The 22489-nt window shown below is 44.0% G+C and overlaps 2 protein-coding genes across 7 annotated transcripts in view; one reads left to right on the top strand and one right to left on the bottom strand.

The window, feature by feature from the left end:
• LOC119973371 (RAD51-associated protein 1-like) overlaps window positions 1-10028 on the bottom strand; it is a 59345-nt gene extending 49317 nt beyond the window's left edge. The window contains exons 1-4 of one of the 5 annotated variants that reach the window (XM_038811361.1): window positions 9899-10028; window positions 2424-2470; window positions 1269-1401; window positions 291-370 (exon numbers count right to left, since the gene is read on the bottom strand). In XM_038811361.1, the coding sequence (XP_038667289.1) occupies window positions 291-370; window positions 1269-1401; window positions 2424-2470; window positions 9899-9924 (286 nt within the window). In that variant the 5' untranslated portion in view covers window positions 9925-10028. Of the gene's footprint in view, window positions 1-290; window positions 371-1268; window positions 1402-2423; window positions 2471-6150; window positions 6262-9763 lie in introns of those variants that run through there. The other 4 variants (XM_038811362.1, XM_038811360.1, XM_038811359.1 and 1 more) reach the window with 4 other exon arrangements.
• Window positions 10029-10147: 119 nt separating this feature from the next.
• Window positions 10148-22489, top strand: part of c11h12orf4 (chromosome 11 C12orf4 homolog) — a 70344-nt gene continuing 58002 nt past the window's right edge. For both annotated transcript variants that reach the window (XM_038811358.1, XM_038811356.1), the window contains exon 1: window positions 10148-10257. The gene's annotated coding sequence lies outside the window, so the exon portion shown is untranslated. The remainder of the gene's footprint in view (window positions 10258-22489) is intronic.

The raw sequence follows: 22489 nt of genomic DNA, 5'->3' as shown, positions 1-22489 counted from the left end.
TGTGGAGTTTTCACATTCTCCTTGTGTTTGTGTGGGTCTCACCCCCATAACCCAAAGATGTGAAGTCTAGGTGGATTGACGATGCTAAATTGCCTCTTAATTGGGAAAGAAAGAATTGGGTACTCTAAATTTTAAAAAACACTACTGCTGTGGAAACTTATTTTTTGTTTCAACCCAATTATGCAATAAATGCAGAAAAATACTGATACAACAATTCAACAGGGATAAGAATTGTGTTGTTTACTAAAGAATTGAAGGCTTCTACCTTGGTTTAAAAAGTTGGTTCTCACCTTCAGTGGTTGGCTCCTGTACTGATTGGACTAATGCAGCTTCTAGGTTTCTTTGATAAAGTTTTTCATCAAGTGGCAATCTGTATTATGAAGCAATCTGACAAGTGAGTTAAAGTATCAAAATGTGAAAGTAAATGCCATTATGAGGCCAAGCACAAGGGAAAGAACATACAGACATGCACATTATTAATAATGATTTATCAACACAGAAAAATTCTCTCCAAATCTTCATCAATTAAAAAACACCAATCATTACTGGTATTTTCCATTTGTTCCTCACTCCATTTAACAGCGCAGTTACTATGATATTTTCAGTTGCTTCAGCTATTTGCTCGGCTAGCAAGTCTCCAAAATTGAAATGAATGGTTAGAATTTTGTTGCAAAGGTCAACCAAATCATTGAAAATCTATGGGGATATGTTGAAGTCTTGAAGAATTAATTGCAGAGAATACAGTAAGATTGCTGAGAACACCAAAGTCAAAATGAGATAAGCACTCCCGAGAACTGGCCACTCACTGAAAAGGGAACATTACATTTCAGAAAAGCACGCAACACTGAGGAAGGACAAGCTGATGTCACCAGTTGGGTGTGCCGGCAAATTCCTCCGCACCAGTCAGCAGGAACTAATTTTCCACTCTGAGAGCACATTTATTAGTGATTTTGTTGTCTGAAGAACAGTAACTTTAAATAAATAGAATTGGAATATACAGATTAACAGATATTAAAGAAAAAAACTAGCATTTGTCCACATTTATTTTACACGTAGTTACTTAGAATTATTTTGCATGTATTTACTGTGAATAATCTGCAAACCAATAAGTTGATCAGTAATTTATTGAAAGGTATGAAGGAAACAAAATGATGGAAGAGGAAGAAGTGGCACCAGTGCTGAATGCAAGGGGAAAACAAGGCTGTAGATAATAGCCCAACTATGAGCAGTGCTCACTGATAATCTATTATGTTACAAACAAGCATTACCTTTCCTTAGGTAGTTCTTTTTTGGCGTTTGCATCTTGACTGCCAGAATTTTTAATATTTTTTTCCTTTTGCTCCTTTGTCATTAGACGGGACTTTTTACATGGAGGAGCTGATCCACATGTAAAATCTTCATCTGCCAACACACATGCATAAACCCTGAAGAATATTCACTGTTCCAGTGTACATGTAACTTTTCACTTGAGAAAAATCACTATCCTTGCAAAGTTCAACAGTTAATAGATTATTTCACACTCAACAGCTACTGTAAGGTGAGACACAATTGACCAGGGAATATCATTCTGGGTTAAAAGAACAATGAGCTGAGGTTAGTTTAACAGGTTACAAAACCAAACGTCATTTAGACAAGAAATGGTGATTCAACTGAACAGATGGAAAAACATTGATTTCTAATTCCAGTGGTAGTTGATATGGGAGATAGACAGGGAAAAAGGAGCAATGGATAGAATCAGACTTCATGGATGCTTGAGAAATGGCCGGACTTTATTTCTTAATATACATATTTTAACACTTTCTATATGCTTCTTAAAAATGTGTTTGCTGGAACAGTGAAGGTTTAGGGTTGAAGGTTCTAATTCAAGTATTCAAAATTATGCAACAATTTGAGATGGTTGGTGAAATTGTATTCTTGTTAGTCAGGAACAAATAGGTATCAATTCAGGATTAGTACTTGAAGCATAAAGGAAGCAGTTAGAAGAAAATTTTAATTTAGGTATGGAATTATTTACCTTGTGACTATTCAATCACATTTATATTGGAATTAAATAAGTGGAAAAAGAGGCCACAGACAAACAGCATGAAAATGAGAATTCAGTAGGCAGTTGGACTTGGGAATATATCACCGTTCCTTCACCGTCGCTGGGGCAACATCCTGGAACTCCCTCCCTTACAGCACAGTGGATGTACCTACACCTCAAGGACGGCAGCAGTTTAAGAAGGCAACTCACCACCACCTTTTGAAGGGCAACAAGGTATGGGCAAGAAGTGCTGGCCTAACCAGCGACGCCCACATTCTGTAAACACATTTTTAAAAAAGTTCCATTGTGGGAGCTCAAACTGACATATCTGAGTGAATGGCTTTGTTATGCACCAACATTTCTATTTTTCATACTTTCTGAACTTCTACTCAAAACTCACCATCATCAAAGTCTCCAGACTGTGAATAATCTACAGCTTTCTTGGTCCTAATGACAGAAAAGAAACATTTTTTTACATTATAGTTTTAATATAGAAAGCACCGGAACAAAAAATCCTCCTGAAATATCTTTTTGAAGAATATTTCAAAATTAAACTTAATTGAAAGGAATAAAATCTTGAAAATCCCAAAACAAACAGACCTACACAATGCATGGCTAAATTTAAAATTAAGTTTGCGAGTGTGGCAATCAACTGGATTTATTTATTCATTAGTTAAATGTAATGCTCAGTGTAGAAGGGAGATTAGTTTTGTTTTTTACATAGCAAATTATAATGATCTGAAATGTACTGCTGAAAGGGTGGAGGAGGCAGATTTAATTGTTGCTTTTAATAACAACTTTTAAAAGAGAGTTAAAGTTCTTGACACGGAAGCATTTCTAGGGCTGTTGGGAAAGAATGGGGAGGTGGGTGTCATTGGATAACTATTTGAAAGAGCTGAGACAGGCACAATGTATGGAATGGCCTCCGCTCGGCTGTAGAATTCTATAATTTGTTATTTTTAACTCAATGCTAATATAAAATAATCTAGCATCTCAGTAAGATTTTTGAAATATCCTTTTTTAATATTTAATTCGAAACCTGCATTAGATTAAGTGATAGTTTGTTCTTGCCTCTTGGATAAACAAAACTACATCTTCAATCAAAGAGTATCAATTTAACATAACTACATAAAAATTTACAAAAAATATAAAAATTTACAAAAATAAAATCAGTGCAGTACAGATATATCAGCTATACATCCAAGCCATCTTATCTGGATGTCCCCAGGTAGATTTAAGTTTCAGTTTATGATAAAACACCATGTGACATTGAGATTTCTACAATCAACCTTCTTAACATAGATTATGTTAGCTTTTGTATCTTAAAAATCTTTCCCAGTACTCAAATACTGAAAACCGCTTCCATAACTTCGAAACCCGCATCTATCCTCTCATCATGACACCACCACTGCAACATCCTGTAACCCTCCTTCGAGCATTGCCAAACATTTCAATCTTTCTCCCACCCTGTAACCGTAACCCTCTAATGGCCTTTTACCACATGTATCTTCCCACATGCCATCACTCCACTACTTGCATATCCAGCCCAGACCTTCCCCACATCTATAAATACTTCCCAAATTTTCTCTGAAGCTCTCCCAATACCCATCCATTCCAGACTCATTAAATCTTTCCTTCATACCTTCTTTACACCACTTCATCACCATTCATTCCCATTATTTCATTTCACCAATCACTTTACTTTCATTCGCCAAACTACATGCAACCATAACTTTCTTCTTCTTTTACTGCTAACCTTTCTCCATCACCAACCTCAGCTGTCTTTTTCCTCCTTTCTCCCCTTAAATTTCAGATCACCCCACCACTAAATCCAGATGCCCCAAATGTTCTCCCTTCCCCCACCAGTCACACATACAACTTCACACTCTCAAACAAACTCCAAAGTCGCCATTTTCCTTTCAACATATTTCCTACAGCTATCTGCTTCATGGCACATTATCCACTGCCAGTCATCAGTGAAACATTTCTCAATACATTAAACATAAAAAAATACAAAATGTTCATACATTATATTGAATACAATAATTTAAAACATCCAAAGATGGCTTTGATGACAAGAGTGAAAATTGAAATTTATCCCATATTTTGTTCACTAAAAAAACAATATAATTTAGAAGTATGAGTTATACCACCTGCAAGTAAAACAGTAACAAAGTCCTTTCAGCCATAGTTGTTGTTTCAAAACCAGTTACTGTGATGTGATTTAAAGTCTTGCTTTTGGCGGGCGGGGGGGGGGGGGGGGGGGGGTTGCTGGGTTGCGGGATAGGGTGGGGGTTTGGGCTTAGGTAGGGTGCTCTTTCCAAGGGCCGGTGCAGACTCGATGGGCCGAATAGCCTCCTTCTGCACTGTAAATTCTATGATTCTCATTAATTATTTCCAAAGCCTCAATGGTACTCAGCTTGCCTACCAACCATGTCTACTAGGGCACAGAAAGCTAGGAACAAAATTAAGCTTTGACAGAGTTATCCAGACTCGATACATTAGCTCCCTTCTCTCCCCACAGATGCTGTCAGACTTGCTTGTCCAATATTTTCTGTTTTTGTAACAAAATTAAAAGGCATTTTAAAAAATATTAAAGCATGGATTGTTTTGTCATAATGAATGGCTAAGATAAACCCCACTGTATTAAGGGAAGATAAACATTTGAAGCGGAGGGAATTACAGGACAGGGCAGAAAGCAGGAATCAGTTTTAGATGCCCTCAAAAAAGACAACATAACTAACAAGCCTCTTCCTCTGCAAATACGTCTTTGACTCCCATTAAAACAAGCTTTTCTTTGCCATGGAGAATTCCATATTATAAGCGCCTTCTGTATAAATAAATATTTTCCAACCATTCGTTTTATTCTTTTTATAGCGATCTTAAATTGGTGCACTCTCATGTTACCGACAGTGGAAACACCCAGCACCGTTTACCCTACCAGAGCACTTCATAATCTTGATGTGTTGCAGCAGTTCACCTCTTAAGGTCAAAACTTTCAGCTTTCTCTTCACAACTGTATGTATCCAGTAAATCTATTGAGAACCATATCTGTCGATTTATGGCATTCATACATGAGCACGCTCAATACAGCATTCAATTCAACCCGCTTATCACCACTTTCCTGCTCTATATTGTATGCCACTATTAGAGTAACAAAGTGGTTAAGGCAAAGACAAAACTGGATCCTAATCAGTTAACCATTTTGAACCTGTATATCCTTTTTTTCTACATATTCGTTCAAGAGACGTGGACTTCGCTGGCTAGGCTAGCTTTTATTGCCAATCCCCAACTGCCCTTGAGAAGGTATTGGTGGTGAGCTGTCTTCTTGAACTGCTGCAGTCCCTGTGGTGCAAATACACCCACAGTGCAGTTAGAGAGTGAGTTCCAAGACAAAAGAGTTGAACTCCAGAGGTGACATCAAGGCCACATTTGACAGAGTGCGGCACTAAGAAACCCTTGTAAAACTTTTTTTTTTTTTTTTTAAATAATTTTTATTGAAATTTTTCGATACAAACATTTACCCCTACTACATTTTAAATTATAACACAACAAATCCCCCCTGGAAAATCCTCCCCACGCCCTCCCCCGCGCGCACCCCCCCACCCTCCCCCCCCCCGCGCTACCAGTCTAGCAACCAAACCGTTTCTCCCTTTCTGCCGATGGCCTCGGGCAGTCATTGCCCGCGACCCCCCGCTGACGCGCTCCCTTCGTTGCTATCCCCCCCCCCTCCCTTCCCCCCCCCCCTTTCTCCCCGGGTTGCTGCTGTTTCGGCCTCCAGTTCCTATCTCTGATCCAGAAAGTCAAGGAAGGGCTGCCACCGCCGGAAGAACCCCTGTACCGACCCTCTCAGGGCGAATTTGATTCTTTCCAATTGGATGAAGCTTGCCATGTCGTTTAACCAGGTGTTAACACTTGGTGGCCTTGTGTCCCTCCACTGAATCAAGATCCTTCTCCGAGCTACCAAGGACGCAAAGGCCAATATTCCGGCCTCCCCTGCCTCCTGTACTCCTGGCTCCACCCCAACCCCAAAAATCGCTAGCCCCCACCCTGGTTTGACCCTGGACCCTTGTAAAACTGGAAGTCAGTTTGTATTGGGGAAAACTCTCTGCTAATTGGAATCATACCTAGCACAAAGGAAGTTGGTTGTGGTTATTCGAGGTCAACCATCTCAGTCCAGGATATCACTGCAGGAGTTCCTCAGGGCGTGTCCTGGGCCCAAACATCTTCAACTGCTTCATCGATGACCTTCCTTCCAATATAAGATCAGATGTGGGGATGATTGCTGATAACTGCACAATATTCAGCACCGTTCACGTCTCCTCAGATACTGAAACAGCCCATGTCCAAATGCAAAAAGCAAGTACAATATCCAGGCTTGAGCGGGTAAGTGGAAAGTAACATTCCCGCCACACAAGTGTCAGGCAATGAACATCTCCAACAAGAGAGAATCAACCATTGCCCCTTGACATTCAATGCCATTACCATCACTGAATTCCCCCCCACTATTAACATAGTTACCATTGACCAAAAACCCGAATGAACTAGCCATAAGAGCAGATCAGAGGCTGGGAATTCTGAAGAGAGTAAATTGCCTATTGACTTTTGAAAGCCTGCCCACCATCTACAAGGTACAAGTTAGGAGTGTGGTGGAATATTCTCCATTTGCCTGGATGAGTGCAGTTCCAACAACACTCGAGAAGCTTTACACCATCCAGGCCAAAGCAGCCCACTTGATTGACAGCCCTTTCACAAACATTCACTCCCTCCACCACCAATACACAGTAGTAGCAGTGCGTACCATCTAAAAGATGTACTGTAAGAGCTCACCAAGGCTCCTTAAATAGCACCTTCCAAACCCACGACCACTACCTTCTAGAAGGACAAGAGCAGTAGATACTACTTGGAAGTTCCACTCCAAGTCACTCACCATCCAGACTTGGGTCTATATTGCCATTCCTTCACTGTCGCTGAGTCAAAATGCATCTGCAGCTGAAAAGATTGGTGAGGATGAGGTCAAGTATGTTATCCCTCTTGTTGGTTCGCAGACCCAGATTGGCAGCTATGTCCTTTAGGATCGGCCAGCTGGGTTAGTACTGGTGCTACTCAGCCACTCTTGATGATGGTCATTGAAGTCCTCCACACAGAGTACATTCTGTGCCCGTGCCACCCTCAGTGTTGCAACATGGGCAAGTATTTTTTCTGTCCTGCTGGTGGGACATGTCATATCCAGGGATAGTAACGGTGGGGTCTGGGATATTTTCTGTAAGGTATGATTCCATGAGTAGGACTATGTCAAGCTGCTGCTTGGCTAGCCTATGAGATAGCGCTCCCAATTTCTGCACAAGCCCCCAGATGTTAGTAAGGAGGGCTTTGCAGGGTTGACAGGGCAAGGTTTGCCATTTTAATGTCCAACGCCTAGGTCTATGCTGGCTGGTCCACCTGGTTTCACTCCTTCTTGTAGGCTTTGTAGCAGTTGGATACAACATTGAGTGGCTTGCTAGAACATTTAGAGGACACTTAAAAGTCAACCATGCCGCTGTGGGTCTGAAGTGACACGTAGGCCAGACCAGGTAAGGTCAGCAGATTTCCTTCCTGAAAGGACATTAGTGAACCAGATGGATTTTGATGACAATCAATAATGGTTTCATTATTGCACCATTGGACTTTTCATTCCAGATTTTAAAAATTGAATTTAAATTTCGCCACCTGCCATGGGGCGGCACAGTGGCACAGTGGGTGGCATTGTTGCTTCACAGCTCCAGGGACCTGGGTCCAATTCCGGCCTCAGGCGACTGTCTGTGTAGAGTTTGCACTTTCTCCCCATGTCTGCGTGTGTTTCCTCTGGGTGCTCCGGTTTCCTCCCACAGTCCAAAGATGTGCAGATTAGGTGGATTGGCCATGCTAAATTGTCCCTTACTGTCCAAAAGGTTAGGTGAGATTACTGGGTTTACGGAGATAGGGTGGAAGCATGGGCTTACATTCATTCCAAGGACCGCTGCAGACATGATGGGCTGAATGACCTCCTTCTGCACTGTAGATTCTATGATGGGATTTGAACCCGGGTCCCCAGATCATTACCCTGGGTCTTTGGATTACTAGTCTGCACACCAAGGTGCACCTGCTATTCCTTTCATTTAAAATGTCTTTCCGAATCTACTTCCAAAATGTATGGCTTCAGTTTTCAACCTATAATAACAACCTTTTATTGTCACAAGTATGAAGTTACTGTGAAAAGCTCCTAGTCGCCACATTCCAGCACCTGTTCAGGTAAACTGGCACAGGAATTGAACCTGCGCTGCTGGCTTTGTTCTGCATCACAAACCAGCTGTCTAACCCACTGAGCTAAACCAACCCTATCACTGCACACTGTTAGCCTATGTCTTCCAAGTATTTTATCCAGTTCACCAATTTGGTGCAAATTGTTCATGCTTCCTAATTCTAGATTTGTGCATATAGTAAATTAGATCAGCACCAGCACAATTCCCTATGTAATACCAGTCACTGCATCGGCAACATTTTTTCCTAGTAACAATTAAAATACTCAGTGCTGCAATTAACTGTCTGTCTGACTCTTTGTTGCTACGATGCCTTGGATGGACTGGAGGACTTGAGGACAGGGGCAACTAACAGCAAGTTCTGGCAAACACTCCGAATGGAAAACCTCTTGATCAATCATGTGTGACAGAATGTTTTGCACACAACTTACACTATGATAAGTTGGCTCTCTCCCCCCCCCCCCCCCCCCCCCCAAGGCTCCCTCTCGCTTGAGGATGCCCACCCCTCTCTGTCAGTTTCCACTCACTCTCCCATCACGGCACCTTCATACTCCACTTTAACCCTCCTGTCATTTTCCAGTCTCCCTTCCACTCCCTCCCTCATCTCCCTGTTGCTTCCAAGTTCTCTGTCCATCCCAAAACCACCGCCATACTAAGCCCTCCAAAGCTGTATCACTTTCTCCCCATCCCAGCATTTCCCTCCACCACACGACACCCAGCCCCACTCTCCTCCCCTCCCAAGCGACCCTCTTGAGGATTCCCTACACCTACTCCCATAACCCTGTCTTCCCCTGCCCCCTTACCAACCCTCCCAGTCCTCCCCTTTCCCTCACAACACCCCAGTCATCCCCTGTTCCGTAATTTTCCTGTCCCCCACCCTTGTCTTCCCTGACTCCCCGCACACCTAATCTCTCCCCCGCCCCTGCACACCTAATCTCCCCCCCCCCTGCACACCTAATCCCCCCCCCCCCCAAGTCTTCTCCCACAACCACCATTTGTTCCAGACTTCAGCACCGACCTCCAGACTACATCCCGCACCCCCAACTTCCTGTACCACCCATCAAGTCCCCTCGTCTTCCTTCCTGCCCCAGCACCAAGTACCCACATCTTCGCCCGGGTCCCCCCCTCCCAACCACCACTTTGCCTTCCCCCAGTGACCCAACACGCTCCGCCCACCCCGTCGTATCCTACGAGGCACAATCTCTCTTCTCCCCGACACCCATCTCTCTCACTACCCCTTCCTACCCATATCTCACCTACCACCACCCCCATGCTACTACCACCCCCACGCTACTACCACCCCATGCTACTACCACCCCATCTTCCCCAGCTCCAATATCCCCCTCCCTCACCACCACCAACCCCCCCCACCACCACCACCACCACCACCAACACCAACCCCCCCCCCCCCGTACCAAATACTTTACCTTTACAAAGATGACACTATTAATCTGACCATTACCTGTGGCTGCTCCTCAGTCTAACACCAGCTGCATCCCAGACTGCCCCATAGCAACATAGGCTGTAACCCCCACTCACCCAGCCCACACCCTGACAACTGACAACATTCCCCAGACCCCCCGTTACATTTACCGACCTGACCGGCCTGGCCATCCTACTCATTCACCGGAACTCCGTTTTTGCAGCGAAATGAAAATAAACCGGCCCCGCGCTCCCGCCACCCTCACATCAGCTCCGAGCCGCACTTTCGGCACTGCAGCTCAACCTCTTTTACCATCGAAAGAATTACAGAATAACAGCCTTGAATCTTTCTTTCAAAAGATGCAGCACATTTACAGCCACCAAGCAGCCGAGTTTTGTCAATCGCTCTGTACATATTTAAATTGCGGATTAGCGAATCCGCTTCCGGGGGTTACAGCCTGTGTTGCTATGGGGCAGTCTGGGCTGCAGCTGGTTTCTGTTTAGAGAAGGTGTTAAACCGAGGAGCAGCTACAGGTAATGGTCAGATTAATTGTCACCTCTGTAAAGGTAAAATATATTTTGCTCAATACACAAGGAGGGGGACTATAATATCTGAAGAGTAGTTTTAAAGTTCTCAGCTAGCACTGAGTCTGTGTTTTGGTTGTAGTTGATGATGATGCTCATTGAATAGTTGCTGAGGTTGTTTTCTCTTTGTGGAGTAGTGACCAAATGCAGTGACCACTCCAGTAGTTGAAACTCTCTTCCTCCTCACTACGTGGGTTATAAATAGATACATTGACAGTAGAAAGAATTGTGGAGGGCAGGGTTGCTGTGTGGCTGCTCTTTCCCATACTAGAAAAGGGGCTGTTGATTTAATTATTTTCCCATCGTCCTTAGATTAGTTCCTCTTTGCTGCCATTCTGCAACTTCTCTCCCATTCTTATCCCAAGTTCAAATATTTGATGATACGCACTTCTTGTCTTCTCCACCCCTCTCCATCCAAATTCTGACCATACCCAATTTCTAGTGCATTTTTCTCTTTGTTTCCTTTGGACCCTCATCCATCCTTTAATTACCTTTGGACTTTACTATTCCAACACACATCTTGCAGGCCTCCCATATTCCACCATTTATAAACTTGAGGTAATCCAAAACAGTGCTGTGTGCATCTTAACTTGAAGCAAATCGCCCCTATGGTCGCTGACTTACATTGGTTCCCGGCCAAGCAACATCTTAAATTTTAAATTTGCATGCTTGTTTTCAAATTCTCCATGGCCTTGCCTATTTATGTAATCTCCAACTCTGCAAAACTTGACAATATTTGCACTTCTCTAATTCTGACCTCTTGTGCATTCCTAATTATAATTGCTCCTGACATCTCCACCTCACTTTGCTCCTTTAAAATGCTTCTTAAATGCTACTCCTTTGACCAAATTTTTGGTCATCTCACCTAATATCTCCTTGCATGACTTGGTGTTGTAATGGTACTGTCAAATGCGTTTAGCCATTTCCTTGTATCAAAGGTTCTATATTAAAATATGTTTTATTTTGTGTGCCTCCTTTGTTTATTTTTTGCACACCTTTTTTCTCATTGTGATGTAATTTATGTTTTGTTTGATGGTTCACATTTAGTCCAAAGGATGAATCTCTCTGTCAGTAGCAAACTCATAGCTTCATATGTTCAAGTCTTGAATTGCAACTGAAACCCACAATTTTCTGCTTCAAAAGAGGAAGGAGCAGTGCTCTGAAAGCTAGTGATTTGAAACAAACCTGTTGGACTTTAACCTGGTGTTGTAAGACTTCTTACTGTATTGTACTTTAAGACAAGGTAAAGAAGATTGGAATACTGTTTTGTCCGGCCAACAATTTTTGTGAAATTGTCGCATTTAGATTTAATAAGCATAATTTCCTCATTAATGAGCAGGAATAATGGGCGCGATTCTCCCAAAACGGGAGAAATCGTAACCCGGGCGGGTTTGACGCCAGCCCCCCCCCCCCCCCCCCCCCCCCCCCCTCCCGACCGGGAACCGATTCTGGTCCCCGGTCGGGGCTAGCAGCCCGACGCCGTAAGCTCCGGCATCACGGGCTTAACGAATTTCGTTAGGCCCGCTTGCCTGAGTTTGCGCCGGCTGACGCGTCATATGACGTCAGCCGCGCATGCGCGGATTGGAAGACTCTAACCCGCGCATGCGCGGATGACGTCATCGCGTATTTGCGCGAAACCCGCGCATGCGCGGGCCGGGATGCCCCTCAGCCGCCCCGCGAATGGATACTGCGGGGCGGCGGAAGGAGAAATAGTGCGCGGGCATCGGGCCCGCTGCCCGCGATCGGTGCCCACCGATCGCGGGCCCATGGCACCCTTGGCACGGCCGTGGTACTGCCGTGCCAATCGATGCCATGGTTATAAAATGCGAGTGTTTACGGCCGTTTTTACGAACGGCCAGACCAGGTGTGTTTGCCGTTCGTAAAAACAGCCGTAAAGGGCTGGGAACTCGGCCCATATATCAGCTGAGAATCGCTGCCGGCCGTAAAAAAACGGCGGCAGCGATTCATGTCGGGAGTTGGGCGTGGGGGGGGGGGGGGAATAGCGGGAGGGCGTCGGAACAGCGTGGCCGTAAAATTTTACGAGCCACGCTATTCTCCGCACCGTCGGGAGTGCGGAGAATCTCGCCCAATGTTTTTGTAAATGTCCTTTACAATCTAAAACTCTCATTCAATGTCCCAATGCTATCAGAGCTGAGTTCTAACAGATCATGGGCAGCACGGTAGCACAGTGGTTAGCACTGTTGCTTCACAGGGCCAGGGTCCCAGGTTCGATTCCTGGTTTGGGTAACTGTCTCTAAGGAGTCTGCATGTTCTCCCTGTGTTGACGTGGGTTTCCTGTTCCTGTGCTCCTGTTTCTCCTCACATGTCCCGGAAGATGTGCTGTTAGGTAATTTGGACATTGTGAATTCACCCTCCGTGTAACTGAACAGGCGGGCGGAATGTGGCGACCAGTTGCTTTTCACAATAACTTCATTGCAGTGTTAATGTAAACCTACTTGTGACAATAAAGATTATTATTATTAACCTCGACTATATGGCATTTATGAAAATTGTAATTCTTATATCTAAGGTCAGCTTCAGAAAGGTGAAAATATTCCAAATATTGCATTGCAATAAACAGCAGAAAACATATTCTGTATATACTGACAAGCGCGATAATAAATTTCTATCAACAATCCAGAAACAGCCATAATGGAGTATTATTCACTTTCCAAGTTACAGACTATTTTTTTCCGATTAAAAACAAGCCTTTCAGCAAATATTTCTTCCAATAGACCTTTTGATATCATCCTATATGTTGAGCTACGTTCTATTGATATTGTCCTGTTTGTGAAATAAGTTAAAACAAATGCAAAATACTGTGAGTGCTGAATATCTGAACAAAAACAAAATGATGGAAATATTCAGCAGGTTTGACATCTGTGAAGAGAGAAACAGAGTTTGTTTCAGAACGGAACGTTGATAAAGCACGAGAAGGAAAACAGAAAGCAATGAAGATATAATCTTTATTGTCACAAGTAGGCTTACATTAATACTGCAATCACGTTACTGTGACAAGCCCCTAATCGCCACCTTCCAGCGCCTGTTCATGTACACGGAGGGAGAATTCAGAATGCCCAATTCACCTAACAAGCACATCTTTCGGGGCTTATGGGAGTGTCACTCCCATAAGCCCCGAAAGATGTACCTTTAAGAAATGATTGTTTATCAGTGATGTCAGAGTGTGGGTGGTGCTGGGCTGTCTGTCAGCTTTTTACTTTTGTTTTAGGCTGTTTGCTGCAAGGCATGTTTCAGTTTTGTTTTCGGTGTTGGAGCTGAAGCCAGGCACAGCAGCTGTACTGCTGTTCTCTGCCATGAAAAAACTATCTCTTGATCATTTGGTGAATTCAGAAGTTTGAATGTTCTCAGTAGTGAATGTAAACCTAATGTGCTTCTGTTAAAAGGTGTTTCTTTTGTCTTCTGGATGTTGTTTGGGAAATTATTAAGCATTACTTAGTATTGTATTCTTTGGGGGTTGTATTTGAATTAATGGTTGTGAAGATGTTCACTATGTTTTAAAAAGGTTAACTTGAGTTCATAGATTAAACATTGTTTTGCTTTAAAAAATACTTTTCCATTTCTGCTGTACCACACCTGTAGAGTGGGCCGTGTGCTCCCCAAATCACATTCTATTAAAAGTTGTGGGTCAGGTGAACTCCATGATACACTTTGGGGTTCTCTAAACCCTGGCCCATAACAAATTGGGGGCTCGAGGGGGATAAAAGTCTATCTATTGGATTGGCTTCGTGAACTTAAAGACAATGAGGGGTGAGCATATTGTGGTTGCTGATCAGGTGTGGTATTCTTGTTTTAAGTGGCGAGTGTATTGTGGACAATGGCTCTTTCAGAGGCTCTGAAGTTTTTGCGGGTGGAGACAGTCACACGCAATACCTTACAGACGGAGACTAAAAGCAGACTGTTAGATGTTGCAAAAACATTGCAGTTAACATGACCTGACAAAATGCGAAAAGGTGAGGTAATTATGGCGGTGGCTAAGCATTTAAAGTTGCCTGAGATACAGTTTGACATTGGAAATGGCAAAAAATTCTCTTACATATTAAACAAATGGAACATGAAAAAGAATTAAAGCAGCTTGAATATGAAAGAGAGGAAACCAAATGAGAGAGAGAGTGGAAAAACAAAAGGAGAGAAAAGAAAGAATAGCCCGAGCAGAACAAAAGAAAGAGAAAGGGAGATACATGTTAGCATGTACTTGATGCTGTGGTATGAAGAGGCAAGAGTTCAGCTCCTTTTTTACCAACACACCTTTAATGGTTCAAACTCACTCTGCACAGAACTCTACAGATCATCACAAGCTCCAGAGTCCACCTGAATCCCCTTTACATATCAGTGTCAATCATTGAACACTTAACATAAATGAGACAACTAATTGCAATGTCTCTTAACCCATTACTTAACAGTCTCCCCTTCCTTGGAGAAAAAAAAACAATTAGGTAAAAACAAAATTTCAAGAAACTAAAATTTCAAGAAACTAAAACACACACCTGATTCCCCCCCCTTTTTTTTAAGTAGAAGAAAAAAAAACATTCACAGAGACAGGCGCCCTTCATTCACGATATCTAAAAGTGTCTGTGAACTAGCCCCTCTTTTCGTGAAACAGTCTGACAGTTGATAGCTACTGTCAACCCATTTAATTTTTGTTATTTCCCCTCTGTCCAACATCTGCTTTAAACTTGCGATGTCTATCCGTAACCTCTTTTCATTGACACTTTTTGTAGAATGCACATTTTGCCACAGAGATTTATTGTCAATGTGACAGTCAATAGGTATATTACCTAAATCCTCTAATCCCAAAATGTCTGTCAATATCTGACTTATACAAAAGGCCATATCCACCGCTTCCACTAAGCTTAATGTCTCAGCAGCCAAAGTGCTTTTGACCACTCTCCTTATTTTCTTTGTTTCCCACACAAGAGGGCAACATTCACCATTGTTCCCCAAAAGAAAAATTATAAAACCTCATGCGCTTGAAACTACATCACATAAATTTGCTTAGGACGCATCACTATAACCTATGAGTTTCAAATGCGTAGGATCACCTAAAACAGGGAAGTTCAAAACACACTCCTGCATTTTTAGTTTGGCCAACACTTTATTTGCTCTTATTATGTCTTCCACTTTGGGATCATTCACCTTTGTACTCAACTCTAAAACATCAAAACTCACGTCCGGTCTAGTCTGTCTTCCTAACCAGTTCAGTTGCCCAATTAAACTTTGCAGTTGCTCTTTTTCTATCTTCGAAAACATTGCGTCTTTTTGTGAAACCCGGCCACGACTAATTGCTATTGGACTGATGCTTTCCAAGTAAGATTGCTGACGTAAAGTTGCTCCTAACTGAGTCTGTCCGATTTCCAAACCAATATATTTAAATGCACCAGAAGCCTGACTTCCAACCCTGAATTCTTTCCTCAAACCAGAGATTGCAATGGCTTCAAAATCACTAGTCCCACCCCACAAAAAAATCATCGACATGCATCATGAAGATGCCAGCAAGATTTCCTTTATAATGCCAGTAAAACATTGCAGGATCCGCTTTCAACTGGCAACAGCCTAACTTTAACAAGACTGACCTCACCGAAAAGTACCACACTCTAGATGCATCATTTAATCCATATACACATTTGTTCAACTTCCACAGTACCCCTTCTGTGTTAGCTGCTTCTTTAGGAGGACGGAGAAAAAGGTCTCTCTGGAGCTGATGCCCTTGCAAAAAGGCAGCTTTTATATCTATAGATTTGCAGTCCCATGCCTTTGTGGCTAATAGAGCCAAGAAGATCTTTAAAATAACCTTTCCTGCTGTAGGTGAATCTACCCTTAAGTCCTGATCGTCTAAGTTTTCTTCAAATCCCCTTGCTACAAGGCCCACAAGCCTGGCCTTTGCCTTATAAGTTCCATCTGGAAGAACCTTTTCTGTACAAATCCATCTGTGGGATAGAGCTTTTTGTTCCCTATCCGGTACTTCCGTGTATACCCCAAATTCACTCCAACTATGCAATTCTTGCTGTTTAGCATCTTTGATAACTTTTTCATCTAATTTATTTGAAGCCACCAAAATCTCACGTGTATGTGGGCTTCTACTTCTATTAGTATTCGTAGTCTTACTCCTGTCCTGAGATCTTGATAAACTACGTCCCCTTTCCTGCCTGGTATCTCATTCTGTACTGCTACTGCTTGATCTTTCTCTTCTGTAGCGGGATGTCCTTTCAATAGTTCTCGACCTTTTCCTGCGAACCTGTTCACTATCCGATGTACTATCTGAACTGGCACTGTGTTTCTGTGCCCTCCATTTTTGAACTTTGTTTTCCCAATCCATTGTCTTAACTTCCTCCCCTGAATGCTGTACATTCAACCAATGTTTATACTTTCCAGTGGCCTTCCCTGCTCTACTAATAACAGTTGCATCCTTCCATTGACTAGACCCTTCAGGCAAGTATGTCACTTTTGTACCAACCTTTGGCAGTTGCCCTTTTGGAAAAATGGCCTGATCTAATTTATCAGAAGTGTCGTGTTCCTCTACAGAAACCCTGTCTATATCAGTTAACTGGTCCTCATAGTTCTGTAACACATGCGTACCAGGTGAATCTGGTTCCTCATCTTGTCTGTCTGCTCTGTCTAAATTTGAAAATTTGTAATCGGTACCCATTATCCTTGATGAATGTACCCTAACAGTTTGATTACCATGTTGCAAAATAAATGTTTTGCCATCTATGCCTATGATCTTCCCTAGGCCTCACCATTCATTAGAATTGTCTCTCTTATAGTATACCATTTCTCCTTGTTGAAAAACGGCATCTGATGGCCGTACATTATGTCTTAAAGCTCTGCGAATTCTTTAAGCGTCTTCTGCTTCCAAAAAAGCTTTTCTACTGCTATGTAACGCATTTAAATGTTCAGCAAAACCTGAGCTAATTGTAGTCCCTTCCCAAGCTGGAGGCTGGTCATCCAAAATTGAGGGAATTTTAGGATTTCTACCAAACACTAATTGATAAGGACTATAGCCCCCAACCATCTGCAATGAATTCTTTGCATGTACTGCCCATGCTAAAGCTGAATTTAGCGTGCAGTTTGGCCGATCTCCCAAAATTCTGAAGCATATCATCGATAACAGCATGATTTCTTTCGCAGACACCATTACTAAACGGGCTTTCTGCAGCCGTGTTCATAACTCTGATATTCATGTTTTCACACATATCCCTAAACTCATCATTAGCAAATTCTCCCCCATTGTCCGTAAAGAATTTTGCTGGTGGACCCATTCCTGTCCCGATCCATTTATCCACAATTTTGTACAAAATTACTCTCTTTTCTTTACTTCGTACAATTGTTGATTGACTAAATCTGGTAGCTAAATCTACAAAATACAAAATAAATATACTATTTGCTTTATCCCAGATCTTTGGAAATGTTTTTTTATTGAGTTTTCATATTTTATATCCAACAAATTACATATTATTAGAAAAAAAAACCACGCAAAAATTAACATGTCTATTTACAGGTAAGCATCTCCATAATAACCACTGTGGCCACCCCCTTTAACCGGCATACATATTTTACATTCCCCAATATGGCCGAGGCACATGTTTATAGGCATTTATTTACAATTTGGTTTTGGGCCTTAGCTTGCCATCAGATTGTCGGTTGCGGCTTTGTCCTTCCTTTTTTTTGGAATAATTGTTATTCAAGTTTTCAACAACAAGTTTTATCACAACAGAGAAAAACAGCAACCCCTCCCCTCCAATACAAAAACAATAAATTAACAAGAAAAAGAAATAAGCATAAAACCATGAGAACAAACCCCCATAACGAACCCGTAGCCCCCCCCCCCCCCCCCCCCCCCCCCGGCTACCTTCCCCCGATACCCGTCCATTTTCCCCTCATTCTTTTTTTTTTATAAATGTTTTTTTATTGAGTTTTCATATTTTATATATGACAAATTACAAGTTATTAGAGAGAGAGAAAAAAAAGGAAAACACAAAAATTTAACATGAATATTTACAGGTAAGCATCTTCATAACAATAATTGTGGCCGCCCCCTTTAGCCAGCATACATATTTTACATTCCCCAATATGGCCGAGGCACATGTTTATAGGCATTTATTTATAGTTTGGTTTTGGGCCTTGGCTTGCCATCAGACCCCCATACCGAGCCCGTAGCCCCCCCCCCCCCCCTCCCCCCGGCTACCTTCCCCCGATTCCCGTCCATTTTCCCCTGGTTCTTGGCCACCCGACTATTCTTCCTCATGTACGTTGGCCACAAACAGGTCCCGGAACAGTTGCATGAATGGCTCCCACGTTCTGTGGAAGCCGTCGTCCGACCCTCGGATGGCGAATTTGATTTTCTCCATTTGGAGAGATTCCGAGAGGTCGGACAGCCAGTCTGCAGCTCTGGGTGGTGCTGCTGACCGCCAGCCAAACAGGATTCTACGGCGGGCAATCAGGGAGGCAAAGGCAAGGGCGTCCGCCCTCCTCCCCAGGAATAGATCTGGCTGGTCTGAAACCCCGAAGACCGCCACTATTGGGCATGGCTCCACCCTCACCCCCACCACTTTGGACATAGCCTCGAAGAAGGCTGTCCAGTACTCCACAAGTCTGGGGCAAGACCAGAACATGTGGGCGTGGTTGGCCGGGAGTCTCTGGCACCGCTCACATTTGTCCTCCACCTCCGGGAAGAACCTACTCATACGGTTTCTCGTTAAGTGGGCTCTGTGTACCACTTTTAGTTGCGTCAGGCTGAGCCTTGCGCACGTGGAGGTGGAGTTGACCCGATGCAGTGCTTCGCTCCAGAGTCCCCACCCTATCTCCATCCCCAGGTCGTCCTCCCATTTCCTTCTTGTTGCGTCCAGTACGGTGTCGTCCCTATCTACCAGTCGGTCATACATGTCACTACAGTTCCCTTTCTCTAGGATACTTGCGTCCAGTAGGTCTTCCAATAGTGTCTGTCGTGGCGGTTGTGGGTACGTCCTTGTCTCCTTTCGTAGGAAGTTTTTGAGCTGCAGGTACCGTAGCTCATTCCCCCCAGCTAGCTGAAATTTCTCTGTCAGTTCGTCCAGTGTTGCGATCCTGTCGTCCGTGTATAGGTCCCTGACTGTCAGTGTCCCCCCGTCCTGCCTCCACCTTTTGAAGGTGGCGTCGGTCAGTGCTGGTTTGAACCTATGGTTGTTGCAGATGGGAGCCTTGTCCGACATTTTGTACAGGCCAAATTGCTGCCGCAGTTGGTTCCAGGATTGGAGGGTGGCTGTCACCACTGGGCTGGTGGAGTGTTTTTTGGGTGGGGATGGGAGTGCTGCCGTGGCGAGGGCCCGGAGGGAGGTTCCCATGCAGGAGGCCTCCTCCGCACGCACCCACTCGGCTTCTGGCTCCTGGATCCATCCCCTTACTCGCTCGGCTGTTGCCGCCCAGTGGTAGAATTGTAGATTCGGGAGGGCTAGCCCCCCCCTGGATTTTGTTTTTTGTATGACCTTCTTTGGGATCCTAGCATTTTTACCCCCCCATACGAACGCCATGATATGTTTGTCCAGCGCTTTGAAAAAGGCCTTGGGGATGTAGATCGGAATGGGTTTTCCCCTCATTCTTGGCCACCCGACTATTCTTCCTCTTGTTCGTTGGCCACAAACAGGTCCCGGAACAATTTCATGAATGGCTCCCACGTTCTGTGGAAACCGTCGTCTGACCCTCGGATGGCGAATTTGATTATCTCCATTTGGAGAGATTCCGAGAGGTCGGTCAGCCAGTCTGCAGCTCTGGGTGGTGCTGCTGACCACCAGCCAAACAGGGTTCTGTGGCGGGCGATCAGGGAGGCAAAGGCAAGGGCGTCCGCCTTCCTCCCCAGGAATAGATCTGGCTGGTCTGAAACCCCGAAGACCGCCACTATCGGGCATGGCTCCACCCTCACCCCCACCACTTTGGACATAGCCTTGAAGAAGGCTATCCAGTACTTCACAAGTCTGGGGCAAGACCAGAACATGTGGGTGTGGTTGGCCGGTCCTCTTTGGCACCGTTCACATCTGTCCTCCACCTCCGGGAAGAACCTAATCATACGGTTTCTTGTTAAGTGGGCTCTATGTACCAGTTTTAGTTGCGTCAGGCTGAGCCTTGCGCACGTGGAGGTGGAGTTGACCCTATGCAGTGCTTCGCTCCAGAGTCCCCACCCTATCTCAATCCCCAGGTCATCCTCCCATTTCTTTCTTGTTGCGTCCAGTACGGTGTCGTCCCTTTCTACCAGTCGGTCATACATGTCGCTACAGTTCCCTTTCTCTAGGATACTTGCGTCCAGTAGGTCTTCCAGTAGTGTCTGTCGTGGCGGTTGTGGGTACGTCCTTGTCTCCTTTCGTAAGAAGTTTTTGAGCTGCAGATACCGTAGCTCGTTCCCCCTGGCTAGCCGATATTTCTCTGTCAGTTCGTCCAGTGTAGCGATCCTGCCGTCCGTGTATAGGTCCCTGACTGTCAGTGTCTCTCCGTCCTGCCTCCACCTTTTGAAGGTGGCGTCAGTCAGTGCTGGTGTGAACCTATGGTTCTTGCAGATGGGAGCCTTGTCCGACATTTTGGTCAGGCCAAATTGCTGCCGCAGTTGGTTCCAGGATTGGAGGGTGGCTGTCACCACTGGGCTGCTGGAGTGTTTTTTGGGTGGGGATGGGAGTGCTGCTGTGGCGAGGGCCCGGAGGGAGGTCCCCATGCAGGAGGCCTCCTCCGCACGCACCCACTCGGCCTCTGTCTCCTGGATCCATCCCCTTACTCGCTTGGCTGTTGCCGCCCAGTGGCAGAATTGTAGGTTTGGGAGGGCTAGTTATCCCAGATCTTAAGGTCCATGGCCACAATGTCATTAAAATCCCTGGCCAAAGGTAGGGTTACTATCGGTCGTGCTGGTGTCCTTCTATACTTCCTGCAAACTTCACAGCGATCACTAATCTGTTCTATCAGCTTAGAATAGTCATCATCCCTTACCCCTGCATCCTTTAATACATTTTTCAGCCTCCGAGGGGACGGATGTGCAAATTGCCTGTGCAGTTTTACTACAATAAGCTTTTTACCAGCTAAAGTCGCATTATCAACTGTCGTTAATACATCCTTAACCACTCTACTTGAAACATTATTTGTCAATAATGGAATACAATAATGTCCCGACTGTGTAAATTGTAAGTCCACCGTCTTTCCAAAAACTGTTGCCTTATCCTGTTCCATATCCAGCTTCATGTGTGCTTTCTTCATCGACGGTCTGCTCAGAAGCAAAGGTATCTCACTTGATACAACATCCGTGCTAATAAAATGATTCACTCCAGCAATATTGCAAGGGATCACCACTCTTTTCAGCGACTTCAGAGTATTATCATCCCCAAACCTGAAACTTGTGGAACTTTTAAATTCCTTAACCTTGTTACGATTTTCAGCATCCAATGAGTCCAGATAGCATTTTAACCAGTCAATCCGACACGCAGTAGATTTGCAGCCACTGTCCAATACAGCACAGTTAAAAGATTCTGCAACCAACACCCTCATTACCGGCGTAAAACAGCTTGTTAATAGGACAATGCCTTCTTTCTGGTCACTATCTTTTTCCTCTTCTGACTCTTCCGTGTCATGTGTCGCTTCAAATACTCTATCACAACGAGTTGGACAGTTGAAAGCATAATGGTATTGAGAGTCACATCGAAAACATCGATTTATCATGCCCCGTGGATTTCTGGGGTTCATCCTCCTATTGTAGGTTCTAACTGGGTGTCTGTCTTCATAATTTCCTTGTCTCGGTCTTTTATAGTCTTGAGGCCTGTTCGTAGCCATACGATTTTGCTATCCTGTTAGTAGTGTATCTTCCATATTCTGCCTTATAGCAGGCTGACCTATTTGGGTCATCAGAGCCATTGGAATCGAATGTTTCCCCAAAAACTTTTTTAAAGCTGTTGTCATCTGTTCGAATAAGGTATTGTTATCCGTAAACTGAACTCCTGTCAAAACCAGGAGCCTATCCATGTTGCTCACTCTAGCACAGTCAAGTAATTTAAAGGCCAATACAGACTGTGGAAATTTCAGCCTGTGTATCTGCAGCCTTTTATATAGTCTGCCAAATTCCATTATATAGTCTTCCATAGATAAATCCTCCATTTTCCGGAACTTATCAAAATCCGACCATGCTTCATACGCACTTAACAAGTCATCTTTCTTATAA

Source organism: Scyliorhinus canicula, chromosome 11, assembly GCF_902713615.1.
Source record: "Scyliorhinus canicula chromosome 11, sScyCan1.1, whole genome shotgun sequence".
In the NCBI taxonomy this organism is placed as follows: domain Eukaryota; kingdom Metazoa; phylum Chordata; class Chondrichthyes; order Carcharhiniformes; family Scyliorhinidae; genus Scyliorhinus; species Scyliorhinus canicula.
Note: the sequence above shows the minus strand (reverse complement) of the source record. Positions and strands in the feature narration are given on the sequence as shown.